The 27485-nt window shown below is 35.3% G+C and overlaps 1 protein-coding gene across 3 annotated transcripts in view; it reads left to right on the plus strand.

The window, feature by feature from the left end:
- Positions 1-27485, plus strand: part of TUT4 (terminal uridylyl transferase 4) — a 120072-nt gene that overhangs the window by 42784 nt on the left and 49803 nt on the right. For all 3 annotated transcript variants that reach the window (XM_007459605.1, XM_007459606.1, XM_007459607.1), the window contains exons 5-12: positions 7551-7728; positions 9287-9375; positions 10753-10804; positions 13088-13157; positions 14712-14838; positions 22871-22990; positions 23153-23365; positions 26862-27036. In XM_007459605.1, the coding sequence (XP_007459667.1) occupies positions 7551-7728; positions 9287-9375; positions 10753-10804; positions 13088-13157; positions 14712-14838; positions 22871-22990; positions 23153-23365; positions 26862-27036 (1024 nt within the window). The remainder of the gene's footprint in view (positions 1-7550; positions 7729-9286; positions 9376-10752; positions 10805-13087; positions 13158-14711; positions 14839-22870; positions 22991-23152; positions 23366-26861; positions 27037-27485) is intronic.

Here is a 27485-nt window from a genome sequence, read left to right on the forward strand (position 1 = left end):
GATGTGAGTAATGATATGGAGACCCAATATCACATACAGTCTGTGGAAGCTGCTGACTATTTAACTATGGATATCTGCCCCAGATGTTACGGGGAGGGAATGGTTGGAGGAGGGCCTAAAAAGGCATGCTGAAACTAAATTGCTGTATATTCCATGTTAAGAAGGTGGTGCATTATCCTATTGGTGCCATTGAAGGTTTAAAACAATTTTTTTATTGTGGTAAAATATATATGACATAATATTTACCATTTTAACCATCTTTAAGTGTACAGTTCAGTGACATTAAGTACATTCACATTGTTGTACAATGATCTGCAATATCCATTTCCAGAACTTTTTCATTAACTTATATTGAAACCCTGTATCCATTAAACAATAACTCCTCATTTCTCTCTCACTCTTGCTTCTGGTAACACCGCTCTACTTTCTGTCTCTGTATTTGACTATTGTAGGTGCCGCATATAAGTGGAATTATATATTTGTCCTTTTCTGTCTATTTCACTTAGCGTAACGTCTTTAAGCTCCAACCATATTGTAGTACAGTACGTGTCAGAATTTCTTTCCTTTTTAATGTTGAATAATATTCCATTCTATGTAGTATATACCATGTTTTGTGTGTCCATTCATCCATGGATGGATATCTGGGTTGTTTCTACTTTTTGCTATTGTGAACATTGGTGTAGAAATACTTGTTTGAATCTTTACTTTCATTTCTTTTGTGTATGTACCCAGAAATGGAATTGCTGAGTCAAATGGTAAATTTATGTTTAATTTTCTGAGGACCTGCCATGCTGTTTTCTGCAGGGGCTGTACCATTTTACATTCCCACCAGTGATACACAAGGGTTCAATTTCTTCATATCCACAAAATCTTGTTGTTGTTTCTGTTGTTGTTTTGATAATCATCATCCTAGTCTTATATCATTGTGCTTTTGATTTGCATTTTCCTAATGATTAGTGATGTTGAGCACCTTCTCAGTGCTTATTGTCCATTCATATATCTTCTTTGGAGAAATGTGTATTCAAGTCCTGTGACCACTTTTGAATTGGGTTATTTTCTTGTAGTTGAGTTTAAGAGTTCTTCATATGTTCTGGATATTAATTCTGTATCATACACATGACTTGCAAATTTTTTATTCCATTATATGAGTTGCCTTTTTACACTATTAGTAGTGTTGTTTGATACACAAAAGTTTTTAATTTTCGTGAAGTCCAATTTGTCTATTTTTCTTTTGTTTCTTCTGTTTTTCTTTAATATCCAAAAAATCATTTCCAAATCCAAGGTCATGAAGCTTTTCTCTTTTGTTTTCTTCTAAGAGTTTTATAATTTTGCTCTTATGTTTAGATCTTTGATCCATTTTGAGTTAATTTTTGATTGTGGTGTAAGACAAGGATCCATATTACATGTGGATATCCAGCTTTCCTAGCACCATGTTTTGAAAAGGAAGTTCTTTCTCATTGAATGTTCTTGACATTTTTATTAAAAATCATTTGACCTTATATATGAACATCTATTTCTGGGCTCTCTTATTTTATTTTATTGGCCTCTGTGTCTATATTTATGCCACTGCCATACTGTTTTGGTTACTGTGGCTTTGTAGTAAGTTTTGAAATCAGGAAATGTTAATCTCCTAGCTTTGTTCCTCTTGTTCAAGATTGTTTTGGCTATTTGGGGTCCCTTGAGAGTCCAGGTGAATTTTAGGATCTTTCTTCCTATTTCTGCAAAAAAAAAAGTCATTAGGATATTGATAGGGATTGCATTGAATATGTAGATTGCTTTGGGTACTGTTGACATCTTAACAATATTAAGTCTGCCAATCCATGAACATGGAATATCTTTCTCTTTATTCATGTCTTTAATTTCTTTAAGCCATGTTTTGTCTTTTTCACTGTACCTCTTTCACCTTCTTGGTTAATTCTTAAATCTTTTATTCTTTTTGATGCTATTTTAAGGGGAATTATTTTATTTCAGGTTGTTCATTTTTAGTATATAGAAATGCAAATGATTTTTGTGTGCTGATTTGTATCCTGCTAGTTTGCTGAATTTGTTCATTCGTTTTTTTTTGTTTGTTTTTTTTTACATCTTTATTGGAGTATAATTGCTTTACAATGGTGTGTTAGTTTCTGCTTTATAACAAAGTGAATCAGTTATACATATACATATGTTCCCATATTTCTTCCCTCTTACATCTCCCTTCCTCCCACCCTCCCTATCCCACCCCTCTAGGTGGTCACAAAGCACCGAGCTGATCACCCTGTGCTATGTGGCTGCTTCCCACTAGCTCTTTTACGTTTGGTAGTGTATATATATTCATGCCACTCTCTCACTTTGTCACAGCTTACCCTTCCCCCTCCCCATATTCTCAAGTCCATTCTCTAGTAGGTCTGTATCTTTATTCCTGTTTTAACCCTAGGTTCTTCATGACATTTTTTTTTCTTCAATTCCATATATATGTGTTAGCATACAGTATTTGTCTTTCTCTTTCTGACTTACTTCACTCTGTATGACAGACTCTAGGTCCATCCACCTCACTACAAATAGCTGAATTTCGTTTCTTTTTATGGCTGAGTAATAGTCCATTGTATAGATGTGCCACATCTTCTGTGTCCATTCATCTGATGATAGACACTTAGGTTGTTTCCATCTCCTGGTTATTGTGAATAGAGCTGCAATGAACATTTTGGTACATGACTTTTTTTGGATTATGGTTTTCTCAGGGTATATGCCCAGTAGTGGGATTGCTGGGTCATATGGTAGTTCTATTTGTAGTTTTTTAAGGAGCCTCCATACTGTTCTCCATAGTGGCTGTACCAATTCACATTCCCACCAGCAGTGCAAGGGTGTTCCCTTCTCTCCACACCCTCTCCAGCATTTATTGTTTCTAGATTTTTTGATGATGGCCATTCTGACTGGTGTGAGATGATATCTCATTGTAGTTTTGATTTGCATTTCTCTAATGATTAATGATGTTGAGCATTCTTTCATGTGTTTGTTGGCAGTCTCTATATCCTCTTTGAAGAAATGTGTATTTAGGTCTTCTGCCCATTTTTGGATTGAGTTGTTTGTTTTTTTGTTATTAAATTGCATGAGCTGCTTGTAAATTTTGGAGATTAATCCTTGGTCAGTTGCTTCATTTGCAAATATTTTCTCCCATTCTGAGGGTTGTCTTTTGGTCTTGTTTATGGTTTCCTTTGCTGTGCAAAAGCTTTGAAGTTTCATTCGGTCTCATTTGTTTATTTTTGTTTTTATTTCCATTTCTCTAGGAGGTGGGTCAAAAAGGATCTTGCTGTGATTTATGTCATAGAGTGTTCTGCCTATGTTTTCCTCTAAGAGTTTGATAGTTTCTGGCCTTACATTTATGTCTTTAATCCATTTTGAGCTTATTTTTGTGTATGGTGTTAGGGAGTGATCTAATCTCATACTTCTACATGTACCTGTCCAGTTTCCCCAGCACCACTTATTGAAGAGGCTGTCCTTTCTCTACCGTACATTCCTGTCTCCTTTATCAAAGATAAGGTGACCATATGTGCGTGGCTTTATTTCTGAGCTTTCTATCCTGTTCCATTGATCTATATTTCTGTTTTTGTGCCAGTACCATACTGTCTTGATTACTGTAGCTTTGTAGTGTAGTCTGAAGTCAGGGAGCCTGATTCCTCCAGCTCTGTTTTTCGTTCTCAAGATTGCTTTGGCTCTTCGGAATCTTTTGTGTTTCCATACAAATTGTGAAATTTTTTGTTCTAGTTCTGTGAAAAATGTCAGTGGTAGTTTGATAGGGATTGCATTGAAATCGGTAGTTTGCTTTGGGTAATAGAGTCATTTTCATGATGTTGATTCTTCCAATCCAAGAACATGGTATATCTCTCCATCTATTTGTATCATCTTTAATTTCTTTCATCAGTGTCTTATAATTTTCTGCATACAGGTCTTTTGTCTCCTTAGGTAGGTTTATTCCTAGATATTTTATTCTTTTTGCTGCAGTGGTAAATGGGAGTGTTTTCTCGATTTCACTTTCAGATTTTTCATCGTTAGTGTGTAGGAATGCCAGAGATTTCTGTGCATTAATTTTGTATCCTGCTACTTTACCAGATTCATTGATTAGCTCTAGTAGTTTTCTGGTAGCATCTTTAGGATTCTCTATGTATAGTATCATGTCATCTGCATACAGTGACAGCTTTACTTCTTCTTTTCTGATTTGGATTCCTTTTATTTCCTTTTCTTCTCTGATTGTTGTGGCTAAAACTTCACAAAGGCTTGATTTGTGACCCAAGATATCATCTGTCCTGGAGAATGTTCCATGAGCACTTGAGAAGAATATGTATTCTATTGTTTTTGGATAGAATGTCCTATAAATATCAATTAAGTCCATCTCATTTAGCGTATCATTTAAAGCTTGTGTTTCCTTATTTATTTTCATTTTGGATGATCTGTCCATTGGTGAAAGTGGGGTGTTCAAGTCCCCTACTATTATTGTGTTACTGTCAATTTCCCCTTTTGTGGCTGTTAGTATTTGCCTTATATATTGAGGTGCTCCTATGTTGGGTGCATAAATATTTACAGTTGTTATATTTTCTTCTTGGATCGATCTGTTGATCATTACGTAGTGTCCTTCTTTGTCTCTTCTAATAGTCTTTATTTTAAAGTCTATTTTGTTTGATATGAGAATTGCTACTCCAGCTTTCTTTTGGTTTCCATTTGCATGGAATATCTTTTTCCATCCCCTCACTTTCAGTCTGTATGTGTCCCTAGGTCTGAAGTGGGTCTCTTGTAGACAGCAAATATATGGGTCTTGTTTTTGTATCCATTCAGCCAGTCAGTGTCTTTTGGTGGGAGCATTTAATCCATTTACATTTAAGGTAATTATTGATATGTATGTTCCTATTCCCATTTTCTTAATTATTTTGGGTTTGTTATTATAGGTCTTTTCCTTGTCTTATGTTTCTTGCCTAGAGAAGATCCTTTAGCATTTGTTGCAAAGCTGGTTTGGTGGTGCTGAACTCTCTCAGCTTTTGCTTCTCTGTAAAGGTTTTAATTTCTCCATGAAATCTGAATGAGATCCTTGCTGGGTAGAGTAATCTTGGTTGTAGGTTTTTCTCCTTCATCACTTTAAATATGTCCTGCCAGTCCCTTCTGGCTTGCAGAGTTTCTGCTGAAAGATCAGCTGTTAACCTTATGGGGATTCCTTTGTGTGTTACTTGTTGTTTTTCCCTTGCAGCTTTTAATATGTTTTCTTTGTATTTAATTTTTTGTTCATTAGTTTTAACATTTGTTTTTAGACTCTTAAGGGTTTTCTGTCTCTCACCTGGACTATTTCCAATTTATCTCACTTCTTGCCTCGCCCCACCCCCCGACCCAGTCTTCTTCATTTAGTCGCCAGAATTGTTCTTTTAAAATATATGATAGGGCTTCCCTGTGGTGGCGCAGTGGTTGAGAGTCCTCCTGCTGATGCAGGGGACACGGGTTCGTGCCCCTGTCCGGGGAGATCCCACATGCCGCGGAGCGGCTGGGCCCGTGAGCCATGGCCGCTGAGCCTGTGCTCCACAATGGGAGAGGCCACAACAGTGAGAGACCCGTGTACCGCAATAATAAAAATAAATAAATAAAATATATGATGTTCCTTCCTACTTATAGCCCATCAGTAGCTTTGCAACTTAAAATTCTGAGCCCTTATCAAGTTTCATGAGGTTATACAATATTTGGCTTCTAGTTAACTTTTCAGTTTCATCATGTTTCACAGTCACCACTTTGTTACTCAGCCTCAGACATATTGCTCTCTTTAAATAAGATTAGGTACTTTTTTGCCTCTGAGTTTTTGCATTTACTGTTTTCTGTGTCTTGAATGCTCTTCCTCCAGAAATTTAAATGTCTCTCTTCTTCACTTTCAGGTCTCCTCACCTGTTTAGAGTGGCTTTCTTTGTCTACTCTATTCTAAAATAATACCGTCTTCCCAACAGTCTGCAGCCTCTTACCATGTTTTATTTTTCTTAATAACACTATCTGACATCATAATATATATTTATTTATCTGTTGTCTATTTTCTCTAACTAGAATGTAAGTTACAGAAGCATAGGGATTTAATTGATCATATTTATGACAGAGGATATATGAAGATATCAGGTTGTCATGAGGATGATCAATGATGTGAGGATATAAATGAGAATGTTTGATGGAACAGTATCCTAAAGGAGGTAGAATAGGCTTATTTTTCCAAAAAAAATTATTTATTTATTTTTATTTATTTGGCTGTGCCAGGTCTTAGTTGCAGCAAGCAGGATTGTTGTAGCATGCGGGATCTTTAGTCACAGCATGCAGGCTCTTATTGCAGCATGCGGAATAGCATAGATAGAAGAGTGTTCACTGCCTTTTATCCTCTTATTTTCAGTCTAGAAATAAAGATAATTTTGTTGCATGTTAATTTTGTATCATTTTTTCATTAAGTATATTGCTGTTAATACCTTGGATAAATCCTTAAAAGAAAGTAGTCCTGAAAACTTAGATGCTCATCTAAGATGTAGTTTATAGTTAAGGTTGCAGAAATGATCTCAGAAACTTATAAAAACAAGGTTGTCTTACTTGCTGTGTTTGATTATTCTGTACCATAGGTAAACTTGATTTACATTAAGACTGAATATGGTAACAAAGAGTAGAATTAGGAATAGACAAGTCTTTGTTTTACTATATTGAGTGGGGGAGGGGGAAAGAATAAACTACTTTTGATTATTCTTTTGGGAGCTCCATATCTCAAAAAAAATAAGAGATTGTTTTTTGACTGAAATGTGATAATAGAAAATGTTTTTGTTATAATATTAAAGAAATGGTATGGTCTGTTATGTTGAAAAATGTATGGCATAGTAGGATGTGAGCTGGTGGGTGATTTTCTTCTTTTCTTATAATTCATGTAGCTTTTGCAGTTAGCATGTAGTTTTTAAAATCAGAGTAATCAATTAATTTTAAAAATCATTGTGCATATATAATATAGTCCCTCTTCAGCTCTTTGCTTTAAATTGGCTTTCAAACTTTTAGCAGAATAGAGGTTTTGGTTTTTTTTAACATTTTGCCTAGTTTTGTATAAAATAACAGTGAAATCAGTTTTAAATGGGAGGCAGTGTATCAAATACATGGTGATATTGTTTAGGATGTTTTCCTGTGACCATTTAATCTGGTACTGTACCTGCCAATCAGAGACATTCAGGACCTTCTGCTATACCTAAGACAGCCTCTCTTGGCTGCAACAAAATGATCAGCTAAATGTTGTTACTTATGGAATCTTGGCTTTGATGTAGCATTTTAGAATTTATGCACACAGTAAAGTAAAACAGGTTTTATTTTTTAAATGTTTAATAGCAACCTCCCCCACAGCACCTCTCATTCTTTCAATCCTGCTTCACAAAGGCAGGGATCTCTGTCTCTTTTGTTCAGTTCCATATCCTAGGTTTCTTAAATCTGGCAATAGAAGGTGCATATATGTTGATTATGTCCTTCTCTCCTAAATACGAGGACATTAAAATGGAAATATTTTTTTATATTGTTGTTGTTAAACGTCACACTAATAGGAAAAACAGGAAGAAAGTGAGCTTCGTTCTCTGCCACCTCCTTCCCTTGCCCACTTGGCTGCTTTAAGTGTTGCAGTTATTGAATTAGCAAAAGAACAAGGAATAACAGATGATGACCTCAGAGTTCGTCAGGAAATTGTGGAGGAAATGTCAAAGGTTATCACAGCATTTTTACCAGGTACAGCTTCATTTTATACTTAATTTTTTAAATGACACAACTCTTCCTCTTGCTTCCTCTTGAACTTAGGGTAAATTCTTAATGTTTTTCTTTCTCTTTTTTTCTCCATCTTAACAGTAGATTAATTATTTGTAAATGACTTTTCGGGGGGAGATATTTCAGAAAAGGAAAATGGAGAATTATGGCACAGCATAATTTTTGTAATAAGAAAAAAAGATTTTTAAAATGTCAGATACAAGATTAATTGCTTAGTGCTTGAATATTATATTTTATATTAAATTTTCAGTATCATTGACTTCTGCATGGACATTTTAGTCATATTTATTTCAGTATATACAGTTGAACTAGTTACTGAATAAAATTCCTATTGCTTGATAGTGGGGAAAATTAATTTACTTTAAGGATGTTAGAGGTAAAATTTACACTTTTATTTCTTTTTTTGACTCTTGATCTTTCTTTACAGAAAGCTTATGTTTTTGGCACAAGGGGGAGTTGGGTGAGGTTTATTGTAGACATTTATGTATAGATTATTTGCTTAGCCCTCGTCATTTTTTTGCATTAATACTGAATTTAAGTAAATGGGTATTAAGTAATACTTGTTTTTTACCACCAAAGGGATTTTAGACAGTTGATAAATTATAATTTTATATCAAGCCATTGTGAGATTTATAAGAAAGAATTTGAAATTTTAATTTTTCTTTATTATTTCTATAATGTAGTTTTCTATCTAAAATACATTGATACTAATTTAAATTATACATAGGAATAATTTACTTACTATTATAAGAATAGAAGTGAAATATTTATGATTTTAATGACTTGGATGACTTTCAGACATTTTGTGAACTTGAAAAGTAGACTTTTATAAATTCAACTGAATACAAACTTAACACTTCCTAACATACTAAACATCCCATGATCAGTCCCAATCATGTTATTTTTCAGCTTGCCCTCTGCTGAGATCATTTAACAATTTACCATATTATGATTTTTGAAATAACATATTTGATAGTTTGCAAAAGATGTAGGTAGCATGTTATTATTCCTATTTATTTTGTTCTGTGAACTCTTGAAAGCCAGAGTTTTTTTTGGTTTTAGGTCTGCAGTATCAATTGACTTGGCTTCACTTTGTGTTTTTAAAGAACATTGGCTGAATGTCTGTGATCCCTTCCCCATTTAAAGAGCTATTTCTTAAGTAAATATAAATATCTAAAAAAATATGTAGTTTGTGACAGTAGCTATAGCTAGGTTAGTACATTCTTTACTGTTACATATTAAATGTGAAACATACTTCTAGTTATTCCTAAATGAATTACTACTAAAATTTTGTTTAAACACTGAACTTGAATGAGTTATTTCTCTCTTCCTGAACCCTATAACTGAGAAACATTTTTATTTTTTTGTAGATCAGTTAGAAAAAGATATTATTCTTCTATAGTTGCTGTATTAGAATTGGAAGACACAGAATTGAAATATATGCAGTTTTCCTATCACTGTTTTTTAAAGTTCTCATATTTGCATGCTGTTTCATGCTATGATATTTTTCCTTCATTTCCAGAGTGTTCACTTAGGTTGTATGGCTCGTCTCTGACTAAGTTTGCTCTGAAAAGTAGTGATGTTAATATAGATATAAAATTTCCTCCCAAGGTAAGTAATTAGACAAGACCCTTTTCTGTATGGTTCTTAATTAGTACTTGGTATTGTTTATTGATTATCTTTTTAGAGAAGATATAGGAGAATATAAAACTCTGGCTTGTAGAATGTTACCATCATGATTTAACAGTGCTTTTGGAAAGTACTTTTTAGGTGTCAGACATAGGTGGAATTAAAGAAAATAAGGGAGAAAAAAAAAAGAAGAAGAGGAAGGTGGTCAAAAAAAAAGGGAAAATGCTTGTATTTGAACATGTTGAACAGTTATTCTTATGGTAAGCAGTATAGAAAGAGGAAAGAATTTTGAAATCATACATCTGTAGATGTTCATATCTTGGCTGCAATGAGCAAGCTACTTGACCTTCTTGAGCCTCAGTTTCTAATTTCCAAAATAGGAGTAATAACTTCAATATTAAATAAGGTGATATATACCAAGTATGTTTTGTATAGTGCCTGGAACATTATAGGTACTTTTTTTTTTTTTTGCGTTATGTGGGCCTCTCACTGTTGTGGCCTCTCCCATTGCGGAGCACAGGCTCCGGACGCGCAGGCTCAGCGGCCATGGCTCACGGGCCTAGCCGCTTCGCGGCATGTGGGATCTTCCCGGACCGGGGCACGAACCCGTGTCCCCTGCATCGGCAGGCGGACTTTCAACCACTGTGCCACCAGGGAAGCCCCACATTATAGGTACTTTTAATAAGTAGTGGCTAGGACCATTAGCAAAATACCAATATTGTTTAGCATTGCTAACATTGCTTATTTACTGACATCAAACATTTAAAATAATCAGTTCATATTTTATGTGTTTTTAATTTTTTGAATAATAAGTTTATGCTCAAGGAGGTTTGATTTGGGTGAAAATTTGATGTTTTAATTTCTAGTCTGATATAGTCGTTAACTTACAAGTAAGGTATGATTATTAAATACTTTTTAAATAGCAGCAAAGTACACATTTAAGCTAAATATTTGACATGCTTGTTATTTAAAGTAGTATTTTAATCTAAGCCTTTTGGCCATGCTGCCAGTTGTCAATATCCCTTAAATTTCTTATCTCAACAACTTCTCTTTAGAAATCATTTGGTAAACTGATTTCTTTTTTCATTTGTTTTGATATGAAATTGCAGAATCTTTTCTCACTCTAAGAACTCACTAATTCTAGTAGTGTTGCTGGAATAATAGCACTATATGATTTATTAGATTCTACTTCCTCCATGAACAAGATTTCTTAACATAAAAGTAGAACACTATTCTGTTTTCATTATTTTAAAATACAGAGCATGATTTTACTTGTATTTAATGAAATTGAATTATCTCTAGAGTTCTGAAACTTGAACTTTGAAGTTAGTGTATTTATTAATTTGAAACTTCTTTTAGATGAATCATCCAGATCTTCTGATACAAGTGCTTGGGATTTTAAAAAAAAGTGGTGAGTTTCTTTTTAAAGTTGTTTTTCTAAAGAAAGTTCTTTAAAGATATATGCATTGTGTTGTTTATGTATGCCTAACCAAGTTAAACTAAAACTGCTAGCATATTTGCGTCATTGTATTGCATATATATTTAATAGGTGTACTAGAACATTTACATGTCGGTTAGATCAAAAGTATCATATTTAAACTGACTCACTCTGTTATAAAGCAGAAACTAACACACCAGTGTAAAGCAATTATACCCCAATAAAGATGTTAAAAAAAAAAAAAGTATCATATTTAAAATTGATATATAAAAAACGATTGCCTTTTGGGTAATTTCAAAATGTTGCCTTTGAGTATTATGGATGCTTCTTGTGTAAAATGAGACAGAAAACCTGTAATCATTAGGAGATTGTTGATGAAGGAAGATTTAGGGAGAGACTTGGGGAAAAAAATATGTGTATGCATTGAATAAATATGTTTTTTCCCCATTTAAAACAATGTTAATCATTTATAGTACATTGACCAGATTATACCTACTAAGTCTTTCATATGTGGCTCATCTGTCTGGATTGATTTTTATGTAAAAAGGACATTCATATAGGTAACAGTAGTTTTTAAATAAAAATTTTAAAAATTACAACTTTCTCAAAGCAGGTCCCAGGTCATGTAGTACAGTCTGGAATATTATTTTCTTGGTTTTATTTACTGCTTTTCTTGTCACATAAAGTAAATGCTTAGGAGCTCAGAATCTGGAGCCAGACTTTCCAGGTGCAAATTTTAGTTGTACCACTTACTGGTTGTGTGTCCTTTGACAAATTACTTAAGTGTTAATGCTTCAGTTTTCTCATCTATAAAATGGCAATAATATAGTATCTTTTTGATGAGAGGGTTGTTTATGAGGATGAAATGGGTTAAGCCATAGCTTAGAAAAGTACCTGGTTTACAGTACCTTCTTATTAAATTTCTGCTGCTGTGATTGTTATTATTATTACTATTGTCATCTTATATTTTATGAATCATAATTACCTGTCAAAAATATTTCCATTTTGGCTTAGAAGAGATAGTTTATTGATTTTAGCCATACCCTCTCATTGGCTCTAGTGTCAGTTCTAAACTTCTTTTCTTCTCTCTGTCTGCCCTATCAGCTCTCTGTTATTTATCAGCTTTTTGGCCATTTTCCTGGGATATTAATATTTAAGGGATGATTTTGGTCCAGTTTAACCTGTAAAGGAAGTTTTCTTATGTAATAAATAGTTGATTCTCATTGCACAAAAACTCTAAAGCATAGTATAGATAAGCACTTTTACCTCTTTAGACTCAATAGACACTATCAACGTAGCAAAAATATTTTAAATATGTTTTCCACTAAAATACATGAATAGATCATCTTAAGTCACATAACATAGGTTTCTGAAATTCAGTCTGAATGTAAAATTGATTATTCCCTCCTTTATGCCCTCTGTACTCTTTAAAGACCTCTATCCTGTTATCTGCAGGATTTATTTGTTTATATATTTGTTTTCCAAATCCCTAATTGAGCTCTTTGTATCTATTCATTGTCATATCCACCATGCATAATGTAATTCCTGACATAAAGCTCTTCAGCACATTTGTTTTGAATAGATTAATAATTCCAACAGGTACTACTGAGAGTTTTATTTGAACTTCAAATGAGATAATGTTAATCCATCTGTTTTTGTTTAGATTAGATATTTTATGGCATGGGGCCTACCTTGGAGATGTAGAGAAAGACTTCAGAGTGGAAGTGTGCTTCACCTGTTAGTCCTTCCTTAAGAGCTTTGGCAGACTCTTCATATATTAACAGGAAATAGGGCTGGTAGAGTTAGCCTTTTACTGCCATGGATAATTTAAAAGAACTAGATTGTCAAAGCATTGTAGGTTCTCATTTCATGACTCCTGTGGAAATAGCCTTCAGAAGTAAGTGGTGTCCTCTGTTTGCAATATCTATGAAGGTTTAACAACTTTGACTAGATTGTATATTTACTTGGAAATATTCAAACTTTTAGGGATGTTAAAACCTCTCTTCTTAAGGTAATTATAATGTTCGGACAGTATTTGGGACTCTGCCTGTCTGTGGTTTGTGGTAATACAGCAAATGACACCAAGAGAGGTAAGAGATTCTGTTGGGTTGATGCTCATAATGAGAAGAGTGGATTGTCCCACAGAAGCAGTGAGAGTGATTTTTAGAAGGAAATGATTACTTAATGTTTACTATAGAGCAAACATTTGAGAGATGGTGACATTAGCTTACATGTTTTATTTTTTTTCTTTATTAGTATTATATGTAGATGTGGAATCTGATTTTCATGCTAAAGTTCCTGTTGTGGTGTGCAAAGATCGGAAAAGGTCGGTAACAATGAAGAGAAAATAAAGTTTTTTTAAAAAAATTAACAACAACCAAGTATGCAGTGGATATCTGTAAGAGAGAAGAGTTTTGTTTTAGATTTCTCCTTGGATTAATTTGACTAAGCTAGTTTCTGTTTATTAAAATTAGCAAGCCTGCTAAAAGCATGTGAACAAGAAATGGAGTTATTAGAGAGTTAAAAATAAAACATTCTAATGCAAAGCTTTTCATTTGTTTATTCACCCAACAGTATTGAGCATTTACTATATGTTAGGTACTGCTTTGCTTATTTCAAACATAAATAAGAAATAGACTCTTTTCTCAAGGATCTATTAGAATCTAGTTTTTAGTTCACTGAAATTCAAGGAGTCATTGAAGACTGATCTTCGCTTTCTATTCAGATATTTATAGGACTGAGAGAGCAACATGCCTTTGACAAAGGAAACTGAAATAATCGTATTTGAAACCAATGTGGGAGAGATGGAAACAATATGGAAATAATAATGTATTCTTTTATTGATTATTAATTATTATTTCTTACATTTTAAGATTACTCTGTTTTCTTATTCAAAGCTAGAAGAATCTTTGGAGATCTAGTTCAACTTCCTTATTTTCTAAATTAGAAAATTGAGACCTGGAGTGATTAAGTGATTTGTCCAAATTCAAATTATTCAGGGGAAAATCAGAATTGGAATAGAGGTATTCTGACTTCTAGTGTTTTTCCTACCACATTGTGTCAAATTGCCTCTGCGGCAACCTCAGTCACATTCTTTTCCCTGCCACAAAAATGTTTCTTCTACAATTCTGTCACTTTGTTTAAGGGAGCTCCTATATTCACTTACATATAAGCATTACTTGTGGATTAATAGATAAATTCTTTCTGATCTCTAATCTGAAGATAGCATATCAATAAAGTCATGAAAGCTTGGATAGGAAAAATTAGAGTCAAGAAGTATAGCTAGTCAGTTCAGTATTTCATTTTTTTTTTTCTTTTGCGGTACGCGGGCGGCCTCTCCCTTTGCGGAGCACAGGCTCCGGACGTGCAGGCTCCGCGGCATGCGGGATCCTCCCGGACTGGGGCACGAACCCGTGTCCCCTGCATCGGCAGGCGGACTCTCAACCCCTGCCAGGGAAGCCCCAGTATTTCATTTTTTGTTTTTATCATGTGCAAAGCAAAAAGAATGGACTAGGAAGGTATGTTGTACTATTTGACATTGATGATATCAATGTCTTTCCCCTCACATAAATCAAATTTTGGTGAATCTTAATGCTGCTTTTGAAATTAATTTTTCATGAACTTAAATATTAAAGTAGTGAGGTTAAAATTTATTTCTGAAGTATAAATGGATGGTTAAAACATCTTTAATTTGTATGGAGCTCTATTGATGGAAATGATATATAGTTTTCTGTTAGCTCTAAGTTTATTAAAACATTTGTTTTTATTATGAATTCTTAGGTGTTAATTGTGGTGACTGGAAAGGATTGCCACAGGATTTGAAGTATTCTGGTTTTTAAGGTATTAGTACAGTGAAAATTTGTTTCTTTCTCATTCACAGTGGTTTACTTTGTAGAGTGAGTGCAGGAAATGATATGGCATGCCTCACTACTGACTTACTTGCTGCTCTTGGCAAAATGGAACCTGTCTTTACTCCCTTGGTGTTAGCCTTTCGCTATTGGGCTAAGGTAAGTGGAACAGAGGAAAAAAGTACCTAACATTTAAGATAACTGAGGCTTTTTCTTGCACTAACATGTAACATAAATCATAATAATATGGGGACAAAATAGTTATTTGTGGACGGAAAGTGGTGTGGCAGGTTCTGATAATGGACATGAAAATAAAGTTTCATAGGGATGTAGAGTTTATTAATATACTTTAGAATGTTTAATTATTATACTTTATTCTCTTTTATTCAGTGTAGAAATATTCTCTTTCACATCTTAGTATTTGAGACTAAAGTTTTCACTCTTATTGTAATTGTAAGTTAAGGTTGTAAGGTTGTAAGATATTGTTATGCAAGTTAAGATTCTTTTAGCATATTTTTTTCGCATTCTCTGTCTTAGAACATTATTCTCTTTCCTCTAAATTATTGGTAACCTGCACCAATTTCTTTCTTTCTTTTTTTTAAATGAATTTATTTATTTATTTTTGGCTGCATTGGGTCTTTTGTTGCTGCGCACGCGCTTTCTTTAGTTGCGGCAAGTGGGGGCTACTCTTCATTGTGGTGAGTGGGCTTCTCATTGCAGTGGCTTCTCTTGTTGGGGAGCACAGGCTCTAGGCGCATGGGTTTAGTAGTTGTGGCTCATGGGCTATAGAGCTCAGGCTCAGTAGTTGTGGCGCACAGGCTTAGTTGTTCCATGGCATGTGGGATCTTCCCGGACCAGGGCTCGAACCCCTGTCCCCTGCATAGGCAGGCTGATTCTTAACCACTGCGCCACCAGGGAAATCCCCCCTGCAGCAATTTCTGAATGGCCAACTGCTAAGAATTCGTTATCTAAGTTTCCTAAATTAGAATTAACATATTATTAAAGGCTGTGGTTCCCCCTGTGCTCCAGGTTACCCCTTGGAGGTGGCGAGAAGTGATAAATATCAGTCCAAATGACTAGAGAGAGAGAGATTTTAGTTTTTGTATATAGTATTCATCAGTGTAGTATTCATTACTTGTTAGACTAATGATGAGTAAATTCTCTGTCTTCTACAAAGAAGATGAGTTAGTGGGGTAGTGGTAAAGTGATAACTTGAGAACAAAAACAGCCAGAGGATTCTTTTAGAAATATTTTGTCTCGACTTTTGATTCTCCCCATAGTTGGGACAGAACCAGCTGTCTGAGTAAGGAACAGCTTGAAAAGTATGGAATAGTCAGAAAGCCTAAGTTGGGGTGTCTTTATACCTAACACCTTTGTGTTTGCTATTCCCTTCATCTAAAATGTTCTTACCCCACATATCCAGAATGGTTCATTCTTTTACTTTTTTTCAAGTTTCTGCTCAAATTTCATCTTACCAGAGTCTCCTGGACCACCCTGTATAAAATAGCATTGCCTCCATCACTCTCTCTGCCTTTACCCTGCTTTATTTTGTTCATAGCACTTACTGCCACCTTCCATACATATTCATATATTTGTTTGTGATCTGTTTTCTTCCATGAAATTATAAACTGCAAGGATAGGAATTTTAGTCTGTTTTATTTATTCACGGCTGGTCCTCGTGCTTCTTATGTTACTGTGCCAGTGCAGAGTAGGCATTTAATAAATATTTGTTGAATACATGGCCCAGTTCTTCAGAAAGATTGTTAATCCTTGGAAGTGACTGGGAGCAGTGAACCAGTCTGAGGGAGGGTGAACCTCCTCTTATTTATCTCATTATATTCTGTGCCTAGCATAATGCCTGGCATACTACAGAAATTTGTGCTATGAAATGGAATAAACCAATTCCAACTCTAATTTGTATACTAAATATTTATATCATTTCGAGCAAGGCACTTCATCTATCTGAGCCTCAGTTTTTCTATCTGGAGAGATTATTTCAAAAGTGATATGAGATAATGAATGAGAATATACTTTGAATTCTAAAATGCTACACAAATCTTTTTTGTTCAATTGGCAAGTGAGATTATTTAAACAACGATAAGTCAGCAGGGACAGGACTGGTGTGACAACCCTAGTAACTAAAGTTTCTCAGAGTATGGGATGAGACTGGTAGACAAGGACTAGCCATTACTCAGGAAACTAAGTTTATCAACTCCAGGAAGGTTAGTGGCTTCATAAGGAATGAAGGAATAAATAGCTGCCTCTGGGATGGTACTATTTAATTATGCCTTAATTTTTTAGTGGTCATAAATAGTCTTAGTTTTCTCACACACTTCTTTTGTTCTTTTAAGTAAGTAGACTGTGTTAGAAGACTATAAATGGTATTCATCTTATTTTCATTTGGGAAAAAAAAAGTGGCCTGTAAACTTTGTTTCCTAAAGTGGCTCTTTGAAAAGGTTACTCAAATTTATATTGATTCTAAACATACCAATCAGTGAAGGACACTAAAAGACGTGTTACAAAGCTGGTTACAGAGTGGTTCCTTTCTGTTTCCAACAGAGCGATGTGTCTCATTTTTGGCAGCTGTGTTAGTTGCAAAGAGCTTTTCCCAATGGTTTTCATTTTCTGAGTTTATTGTAAGAAACCTAGAAATGATTCCGCTCAAATAATTCCTCTCAAATATTTTTTTCCAACAGCTTTATTTATCTTGAAGTTTTAATCCACATTGTACATTATTTAGTAAAGCACAGATTTTCCACGATTTGAGGGTTCAGAAAAATTGTAGTATATGAATATAATTTATTCTTGTAATTGATATCATGAGATTGCTGTTGATTGTTCTCTGGCTATCTCCACTCTTAAGTAGCTATATTCTTAGCATTCTACTAATAAGAAATTGTTTTCTGGGAAAGCCTATTAATACTCTGGGCAGCAAAACTCTTAGCCTTATCAGTCCAATTATAGTCAAGTTTCCTGACTCAGAGCCACTTTTTGTAGTTAACATAAGAATTAATTTTAGCAATATCTGACATCTAAAAGAGATTCCTGGGGTTTTTACTTTATTTTTATTGTACATATTTAAGGTATACAACTTGGTGATTTGATATATGTATACATTGTGAAATAATCACCGGTCAAGCTAATTAACATATCTGTTACCTCACATAGTTACCATTTTAGTTACCGTTTTTGTGTGTGTAGTGAGAAAACACTTGAGATCTAACTTCTTAACAAATTTCAAGTATATAGTACAGTATGGTTAACTGTAGTCACCACGCTATACATTAGATCACCATAACTTATTCATCTTGTGTAACTGAAATTTTATACCCCTTGACCAACAATCTTCCCATTTCCGTCTACCCCAGCCTCCGGTAGCCACCAATCTCTTAGCTTCTAATTAGTTTGACTATTTTAGATTTCCACATATAAGTGAGATATAACATTTGTCTTTCTGTTCCTGTCTTATGTCACTTAGCATAAATAATGTCCTCTAGGTCTATCTGTAATGTCGCAAATGGCCGAATTTCCTTCTTTTTTAAGGCTAAATAATGTTTCATTGTGTGTATATAACACATTTTCTTTATCCATTTATCTGTGTATAGACGTTTAGGTTATTTTCATATCTTGGCTATGAGATCTCTGTATTCTAAGAGCTCTCTGTTAAACTACCTCAGTGTTTTTTTCTCTGTGAGATGTCTGATAGTGTTAACAGCTTACATGAGCAGCTCCTTATAGTTGCAAAGAAGTTTCTGGTTAACTTGACTTATTCATTAGGCAGCATACCCTTTGTCCTAATACCCTGGATAAATGAGAATTTATTCTAGTGGAATATTTTGAGCTCTTTTTCAAATTTATTTATTTATTGGCTGTGTTGGGTCTTGGCTGTGTTGGGTCTTCGTTGCTGCCTGTGGGCTTTCTCTAGTTGTGGCAAGTGGGGGCTACTCTTTTCGTTGCGGTGCATGGGCTTCTCACTGTGGTGGCTTCTCTTGCTGCGGAGCGCAGGCTCCAGGTGCGCAGGCTTCAGTAGTTGTGGTGCGTGGGCTTAGTTGCTCCATGGCATGTGGGATCTTCCCAGACCAGGGATCGAACCCCTGTCCCCTGCATTGGCAGGCAGATTCTTAACCACTGCGCCACCAGGGAAAGTCCTAAGCTCTTTATATCAGTGTTTTTTAATCCTCTTTGATTTCAAATTATATTCTTAAATTTACTAAGCCATTAAGGCTTTAGTGATTATGCTACGTCTTTATTATGTAAAGAAAATAATAACAGTCCAATTACAGGCTGATCTTACTTAAGTAAATGCAAAAGTCTAAATAAAATATAAAAGTGGGGACTTCCCTGGTGGCACAGTGGTTAAGAATCCGCCTGCTAATGCAGGGGACACAGGTTCGATCCCTGGTCTGGGAAGATCCCACATGCCGCGGAGCAACTAAGCCCATGCACCACAGCTACTGAAGCCTGTGCGCCTGGAGCCCATGCTCCTCAACAAGAGAAGCCACTGCAATGAGACGCCTGCGCACCGCAACGAAGAGTAGCCCCTGCTTGCTGCTACTAGAGAAAGCCCATGCACAGCAACGAAGACCCAATGCAGCCAAAAGTAAAATTAAATAAAAGACACAACATAAAAAAAAAATATATATATATATATGTGTGTGTGTGTGTGTGTATATATATATATATATATATATATACACACACACACACACATATATATATATATATATATATATATACACGCAAGTGGGCTTCCCTGGTGGCGCAGTGGTTGAGAGTCCACCTGCCGATGCAGGGGGCACGGGTTTGTGCCCCGGTCCAGGAAGATCCCACATGCCGCGGAGCGGCTGGGCCCGTGAGCCATGGCCTCTAAGCCTGCGCTTCCAGAACCTGTGCTCCGCAACGGGAGAGGCCACAACAATGAGAGGCCTGTGTACCGCAAAAAAAAAAAAAAAAAAGTGAATTACTCAAGCCATATGTGTTAAAATAAGGAATATTACAGAGATGTTCATCAATTATGTTATACATTGTTTTGAGATTTAAAAAATGCAACAAGGAAAGAAAACGAAGTAGTGAATGTAAATATTAGCAAAACAATAAGATGTTCTCTTTGCTAGTGATATGATTGTATACCTAGAAAACCCTAGTTAAAAACTGCTAGAATTTGTGATGACTAAATACACTATAAACATACAAAAATCAGTAGCTTTTCTCTGTCATAAAAATAATCTTATAGAATAGAAGCAGGGAGAAATATTATCTTCATGACAGTGACACAAATTATAAAATACTAACAAATAAATTTAATAAGGGTACAGGAAGAAAATTGTATTATTGAATGGTGAAAACAAAATCTGAACAAATTTATTTATTGAGCAAACATTTGTTAAATGCTTCCTATGTGCTAAATACTGTTCTTAGGTGTTGGAAACATCTAACAAGATGTACTGAGTCCTGCTGTCATGAAGCTTACATACTTTTGGAAGAATCAGACAGTAAACAAATATATAAATAACACAATATCTGGTAGAATTTAGTGCCATTAAAATGAGGTGATGTGATAAGAGAGTGACATTTCACTGGATGGTCAGGGAAGTCTCTTTGAGGATGTGATATATAAACTCTGACCAGCATAACCAGCCACTTGATCGTCTCAGGGAATAGCATCCAAGGGATAGCTAGTAAAAAGCCTGTAAGGTGAGAATGAGCTCTTAAGGAGCAGAAAAAGGCAAGAGTGACTGGAATGAAGCGAGTGAGAGTGAAAGTTGTAGAGGATGAGGTTAGACAGACACTTCCAGTGGTAAGGAACTTGTATTTTAATTTCATTGGGAAAGCACAGGATAAGTTTTAAAAGCAGTATATGACTTGACGTGATTTGTGCTTGGAAAAGGTCTTTTGGGGGTAAAGAGTAGAAATAGGGAACCCAGTGAACAGGCTGTTGTGGTAGATCAGCTAGAGAGGATAATGATCTGTGCTAGGTTAGAATGGATATGAAGCCAAGTAGACAGATTTGGGTTAAGTTTTGGAAGTAGGACTTACAGAGGTAATGGATGCAAGAGGTGAAGGAAAGAGTAATTGATGACAACTCCTAAATTTTTGGAAAATGCAAATACACCAAATTATTGGATAGGGAGATGGTATCCCTAAAATGTAAAGTCCCCTTGAATTAATTTTCAAATGTACAATAATTTCAATTAGAATTACCAAGAATTTGGGGAAAAATTATAACATAATCTTAAAGTTAGTATGGAAGAATAAATGTTTGAGAGAAGCCAAAATAATTCAGAAAAAGAAAACTAGTGAAGGAGGATGTACTTTACCACTATAAAACTGCTTTAGTCAAGTGTATACCATTGTGTAGGAATAGACAAGTAGATCTGTGGAACAGAGTAGAAAGCCCATAAGTAGGTCCTAGGGTAAATGAGATTTTAATCTATGAAAAGAATAAATGGAAAAGAATAAATTGTTTTCTCAGTGAGAAAACAATGGTTTATTTAATAAATGGTTCTGTCAGAACTGTATCTTTCTTGAAGAAAATAATGTTGGACCCTTAGCACACTAAATGCAAAAATAAATTCCACTCAAATGAAAATTCAAAATTTTAGAAGAAAATTTAAGAGTACGTATATGTAACCTGTGGATTGGAGAAACATCTTTACCATGGTAGGAAACCTAGAAGATATTAAGCATATTTATCTATTTATATAAACAATACATTTTATATGATAAAAAGTACCATAAATGATTCCAAAGCAGATTAGGAAAAAATAACATTTTTCAAATGCGTATGTCAGATATAGAGTTATTATTTATAACATAAAAAAGAACACATACAAATCTATATGTATTGATGAAAATAGAAAAACTGGCAAAAGATTTAATAGTTCAGAAAAGAGCAAATCCAAATGGTTAGTAAATACATGAAAATTTGTATAACCTCTTAGCATCAAGGAAATGCAAATTGAAGTAACTATTAGATATTATACCTCACCCATCTTGTTGACAGTTTTTTTGAAGTGATAACACCTGTACACCTGAAACTAACACAACTTTGTAAATCAACTTTACTTAATTAAAAAGAAAAAATAAAAAAAATAGGGACTTCCCTGGTGGCGCAGTGGTTAAGACTCCCCGCTCCCAGTGCAGGGTGCCTGCATTCGATCCCTGGTCAGGAAACTAGATTCCACATACATGCTGCAATTAAGGAGCCCTCCGGCCACAGCTAAGGAGTACATGTGCTGCAACTAAGGAGCAGGCGAGCCACAACTAAGGAGCAGGCGAGCCGCAACGAAGACCCAGCACAACCAAATAAATAAGTAAATAAAATAAATATTTAAAGAAAAAAAGGTTGTAACACCTAGTATTGGGAAGCATGTGTATACCTTCTTGTTACTGATGAAAAGAGAAATTTCTGTACTGATTTTGGAAAACAATCTTATAATATTTATTAGAATTTAAATATATCACATTTTAAAATCCAGCAAACACATTCCTGGGAATATAGTTCATAGAAATGAGCACCAGTATTTAGGAAAATGTATAAGGATAAATATTACAGGACTGTTTAAAGTGGCAAAACTGGGAACAAAATGTGAAAGTCCTTGGGTGAGGGAACTGTTGAATAACCCTCCAGATCATAGGCTATAATTTAACCATTTTAAAAGATGTGTTAGATATATACTAATTGACTAAGAGGGACTTTCTTGGTGCATTGTTAAGGGAGAAGAGTAATATACAGAGAGATGTCTATTTTGGTAAAACAGTGACAAAAACTATAAAATCCTCCCTGTATTTATATAGAAAATAGGAATGTATATTTGTATATGGTTATTTGAGTATAGAAAAAGGCATGGAAGAGTACATAGAAGATCGTTAACATTGAGGCAGAAGTAGAGGCAAGATAAGAAAATAAGATTTTAAAAAGATGTCCACAGTAAAAGCACTATGTGTGATATGATTCCATTTAACTAAAATATATATGTATCTTCATATGCAGTAAGGAAATGAATGGAAAGATGGTTACCAATATATAAATAGTTATTTCAGGGTGGTATGATTTCAGGTCATTCCTTATATTTGTCATTATTTGAACTTTTAACAATGATTATTGTAGGAAGACAAAAGCCACTTTTATTTTTTAGGAGAACAGAAAGAAAGTTAAATGATGGTACTTTTTTTCCCCTTCATTTTGCAGTTGTGCTATATTGACTCCCAAACTGATGGCGGAATCCCTTCTTACTGTTTTGCTTTAATGGTGATGTTTTTTCTACAACAAAGAAAACCCCCTCTTCTTCCTTGCTTACTTGGAAGTTGGGTAAGCATCAGTTTGTAACATGTATGCACATGTATATATGTAGTTCATTCTTGCAGAGTGCTCTGTTCACACATTTAAAGCTGGAATTCTGGTTTGTCTGTCCATCATTTTTCTTTCTTTTAATAACTTTCCACTACCAATTTGGAATGCCTTTTTATATAGATTGAAGGCTTTGACCCAAAAAGGATGGATGACTTTCAGCTGAAGGGCATAGTAGAAGAGAAGTTTGTGAAGTGGGAACATAATTCAAGTGGTGCAACTGAGAAAAACTCAATTGCTGAGGAAAACAAAGCTAAGGCAGACCAACCAAAAGATGATACCAAGAAGACAGAAACAGACAACCAAAGTAATGCCATGAAGGAAAAACATGGCAAAGTAAGCTTTTTTTGTTTTTGGCTTTTCTATCTGTAGAATTTGTGATGCCTTCAATTGAAGCTGTTTTAATAGTAGATTGACTGACTGACCTTGAGTAAGCCTCTTGGCCTCATTTTCCTCATCTGTAAAGTGAGGGGTTGATCTGGTTTAGTTTTTCAGTACCAAGATTCCCTAATAAATATATACCTCATTTTGAAAGGTTTGTATTCTTTGAATCATATCAAGGTAATTCTTTGTATCTTTTTCATTTAGATAAGAAAAATTTCCTTCAGGAGTTGGGCTGTGACCAAAGCTTAGCATATGGGGATTATGTTGCCAGACTGGTGAAGAAATAAAGGCCTTGTGCTCCTTTAGAGGGTGGCTGGTTTATTTAATCACTCAAACTTCATTTATTAAGGACCAGCTATGTGCCAGGCATTATATTGAGTGCTAGAGAACCCAAGATGTATATTCAGGGATTATGTCCTCCAGAAGCATGTAGTTTTCTGAAGTAGACAGACATTATTACAAAAATGTGAACATTACAGAAATCATTGCTCTAGCTATACTGAAGTATATGTAGTTCCGAGCACATGTTCAGTTCTTCCACTTTCCTAGACTACCTTCTACCCTTTTCTCAAACCATCAATACTCTCAGCTAATGATCTTGCTTATTATTACTTCTCTGAGAAAACTGAAGCAATCAAAAGAGAACTTCCCACTCCCACCACCATCTCCCACTATCTGCGCTCACATACTCTGCCTTGCTGCCAGCTTTCATAACCTTTATGAAAAGTTCCTGTGTTGCTATCTAAAGTCATTATCTTGTGTGTTTAGTCTCATCCCTTCTTGTCTCTTCCAGAACATTGCTCTAGCAGTTCTTCTCTTTCCATCCTAGGTTACCAATTTTTCATTCTTTACTGAATCATACATGCTTTTACATCTCCCACTTTAAAGAAAAATCTTGACACCATTTCCCCTCTCCCAGCTATTTCCTTGCTCCCTTTTGCAGGAAAACTTCTTGAAAGAATTGTTTATATACACTATTTCCAATTTCTGTTTCCTTTAAACTCACTCTACTCAGGCTTTGACCCCCATCAATCTGCCAAAACTTGTTTTACCAGTGTCAGTATCCTCCACATGGCTAAATCCAATAGTTATTTCACAATTTTTATCTTTTTTGACTTACCAGCAACATTTGCAGTTGATTATTTCCTTCTCTAAAAAATTTCTTAACTTGACTTTCAGGATACCACACCCTTGCCTGATTATTCCTTCTCAGTCTGTTTGTTGGTTCTTCCTTTCCTCTCCAGTCTCTTTAATGTTGGAGTATTCTAGGGTTCAGTCCTTGATCCCTGCCTTTTTTCTGTATCTACACTCCCTTGGTGATCTCATCCAATCTCGTGGATTTTAAGTACCATCTATATGATGATGACTCCCAAGTTTAAATGTTAGGCCAAACCTCTCTCCTAAACTCTATAATTGTATTTCCAACCTGCTATTTAATGTTTCTACTAAGATGTCTAATAGATGTCTTAATCTTAATGTGTCTAAAACTGAACTCTGGGTCATCCCTTTGCTCCACATGCAGTTTTCCCATCTCAGTTGATGGCACTTCATCCTTTCAGTTGCTCAGTCAAAAACCTTGGAGTCATCCTTTACTTCTCTCTTTCATACCCCATACCAAGTCTGTCAGGAAATCCTGTCATCTCTACTTCAAAATATATCCACAATTTGACCACTTACCCTGTTACCATCCTGGTCCTAGCCATATCATCTCTGGCCTGGACTACTACCACAGACTCATAATAAGTTTCCCTGCATTTACCCTTGTCCCCTTTATAGTCTCAACACAACAATCAGAATGGCTCTTCTAGAACTTAAGTCAGATCATGCCCTTCTCCCTCCCCACACTTGAAATGCTTCAGTGTCTCCTCATTTAATTTAGAATAAAAGCCAGAGTTCTTACTGGTTAGCTCTTTGTTTCCCTCTTTTCTTCTCTCTGCCACACTAGTCATCTTTTTAAAGCTGTTTACACTCCTACTTTAGTGTGTTTGCTCTGTTTCCTATTCTTAGAACCCTTTTTCCTCTTCCTCAGATCATACCTTCTCAACAAGTCCTATCCTGACTATATTTAACACTGAAATCTGCTTCCATATCCCATCCCCTTTACTAAACCTACTCAACTTTTTATTTCCACAGCACTTTTCTTCTTCTAACTTACTGTGTAAATTAGTTACTAAGTTCGTTGCTTATTGTCTTCTTCCCCTAGAATGTAAGGTCCACTAAGGCAAGGATCTTTGTTTTTTTTGTTTGTTTCTTTTTTGCGGTACGCGGGCCTCTCACTGTTGTGGCCTCTCCCGTTGCGGAGCACAGGCTCCGGACGCGCAGGCTCAGCAGCCATGGCTCACGAACCCAGCCGCTCCGCGGCATGTGGGATCCTCCTGGACCGGGGCATGAACCCGTGTTCCCCGCATCAGCAGGCGGGCTCTCAACCACTGCGCCACCAGGGAAGCCCTGGATCTCTGTTTCTTTTCACGGATATATCCCAAGTGCCTGGCACATAGTAGGCACTCAGTGAATAGTTGTAGAATGGAATGAGTGAATGATTTTTATGCCTTTATATGCCTTAGTGGTCACTTTTAGCTGGCATTCATCTAGCTAATTGCTTTAGAATTCAGGTATTACCTTTTCTGTTAAGACCCCCCTGACTCAGAGACCCATTTTAGCATGTAGCCTTCATTGTAATTGTTAAATGGTCTCTTCCTCTCCTAATAGTCTGTGAAATAGGACCTCACCTTGTTTTGAGTCACAGTATGCTATAATGATTAACATCACAGACCCAGTAGCCAGATGATCCTGAGTCAGATCCTTGCCCTATAGTATCTACTTCATAGCTGTTAGAATTAATAGTTGTATATATTAGTTGTATATGTGCCACTTAGAAGAGTGAGTGATACATGGTTTAAGTGGGAGCTCTCATTATTTTTTTATATCCCCAGAACAATGCCAGGGACACAGTGGGTTCTAAAATGTTTGTTGAATGAAGGAATTAGCTTTTGAAAGCCCTGGGCATTTATATAGATTTTAAAAGTAATTGCTGCAATGGAGGAGCTGTAGTAGTTGTTATACAGTGGTTAGCGACCTTGGCTGCACAGCACGGGACAATCACTTAGGAAGCTTTAAAAATCTCAGTCCATTAAATCACAGTCTTGGGAAAGGTATGGGAGATGGGAGTGGTGTCAAGCTCAGGTGTTGGTGAATTTTAGTGCTCTCAATGTGATTCTAATGTGCAGCCAAGGTTGAGCATCACTGGTTTAGTGGAAAGAACACAAAATTCTAGGAGTCAGTAATCTGGGACACTCTGTTGCCAGCTGTGCCACAGATTGCTTTTTGGCAACCTATTCTTTTATGCCTCAGTTTTTGAAAAGGTGATCTCTAAGGTCTTTTTAAATTGAAAGTTAAACAATTCTATAGTTTTGTGAAGCTTAAATGAAAGGTATTTTTTCTTTTCCAGTCTCCTTTAACATTGGGAACACCAAATCAGGTGTCCCTGGGACAGTTATGGTTAGAGCTGCTAAAATTTTACACACTGGATTTTGCTTTGGAGGAATATGTCATATGTGTACGGATACAAGATATTTTAACAAGAGAAAACAAAAACTGGCCTAAAAGGCGAATAGCCATTGAAGGTGAGATGATATGTTATATTTCATTTGGAGAATTTTGTATGTGCCACTAATCATCTATTTCTAATGTAGTGTTATAAATTTTATCCCTTGGCTTTGTAGCACTATATGCCACTAGGTTGTCACTATATATTTTGAATAAATTCTTTATCAAGTCCATGATAGCTTTATAGAATTAATGCTTATTTAAAAGTTTCCAATCTGTAAATATTATAATGGCTAGGGTAATTAGCTTGTATACATGCCCTTATTTTTATTTTTTTATTTTATTTTTTTTAACATCTTTATTGGGGTATAATTGCTTTACAATGGTGTGTTAGTTTCTGCTTTATAACAAAGTGAATCAGTTATACATATACATATATTCCCATATCTCTTCCCTCTTGTGTCTCCCTCCCTCCCACCCTCCCTATCCCACCCCTCCAGGCGGTCATAAAGCACCGAGCCGATAT

The sequence above is a fragment of the Lipotes vexillifer genome, unplaced genomic scaffold, assembly GCF_000442215.2.
Source record: "Lipotes vexillifer unplaced genomic scaffold, Lipotes_vexillifer_v1.1 scaffold525, whole genome shotgun sequence".
Taxonomy (NCBI): Eukaryota; Metazoa; Chordata; class Mammalia; order Artiodactyla; family Lipotidae; genus Lipotes; species Lipotes vexillifer.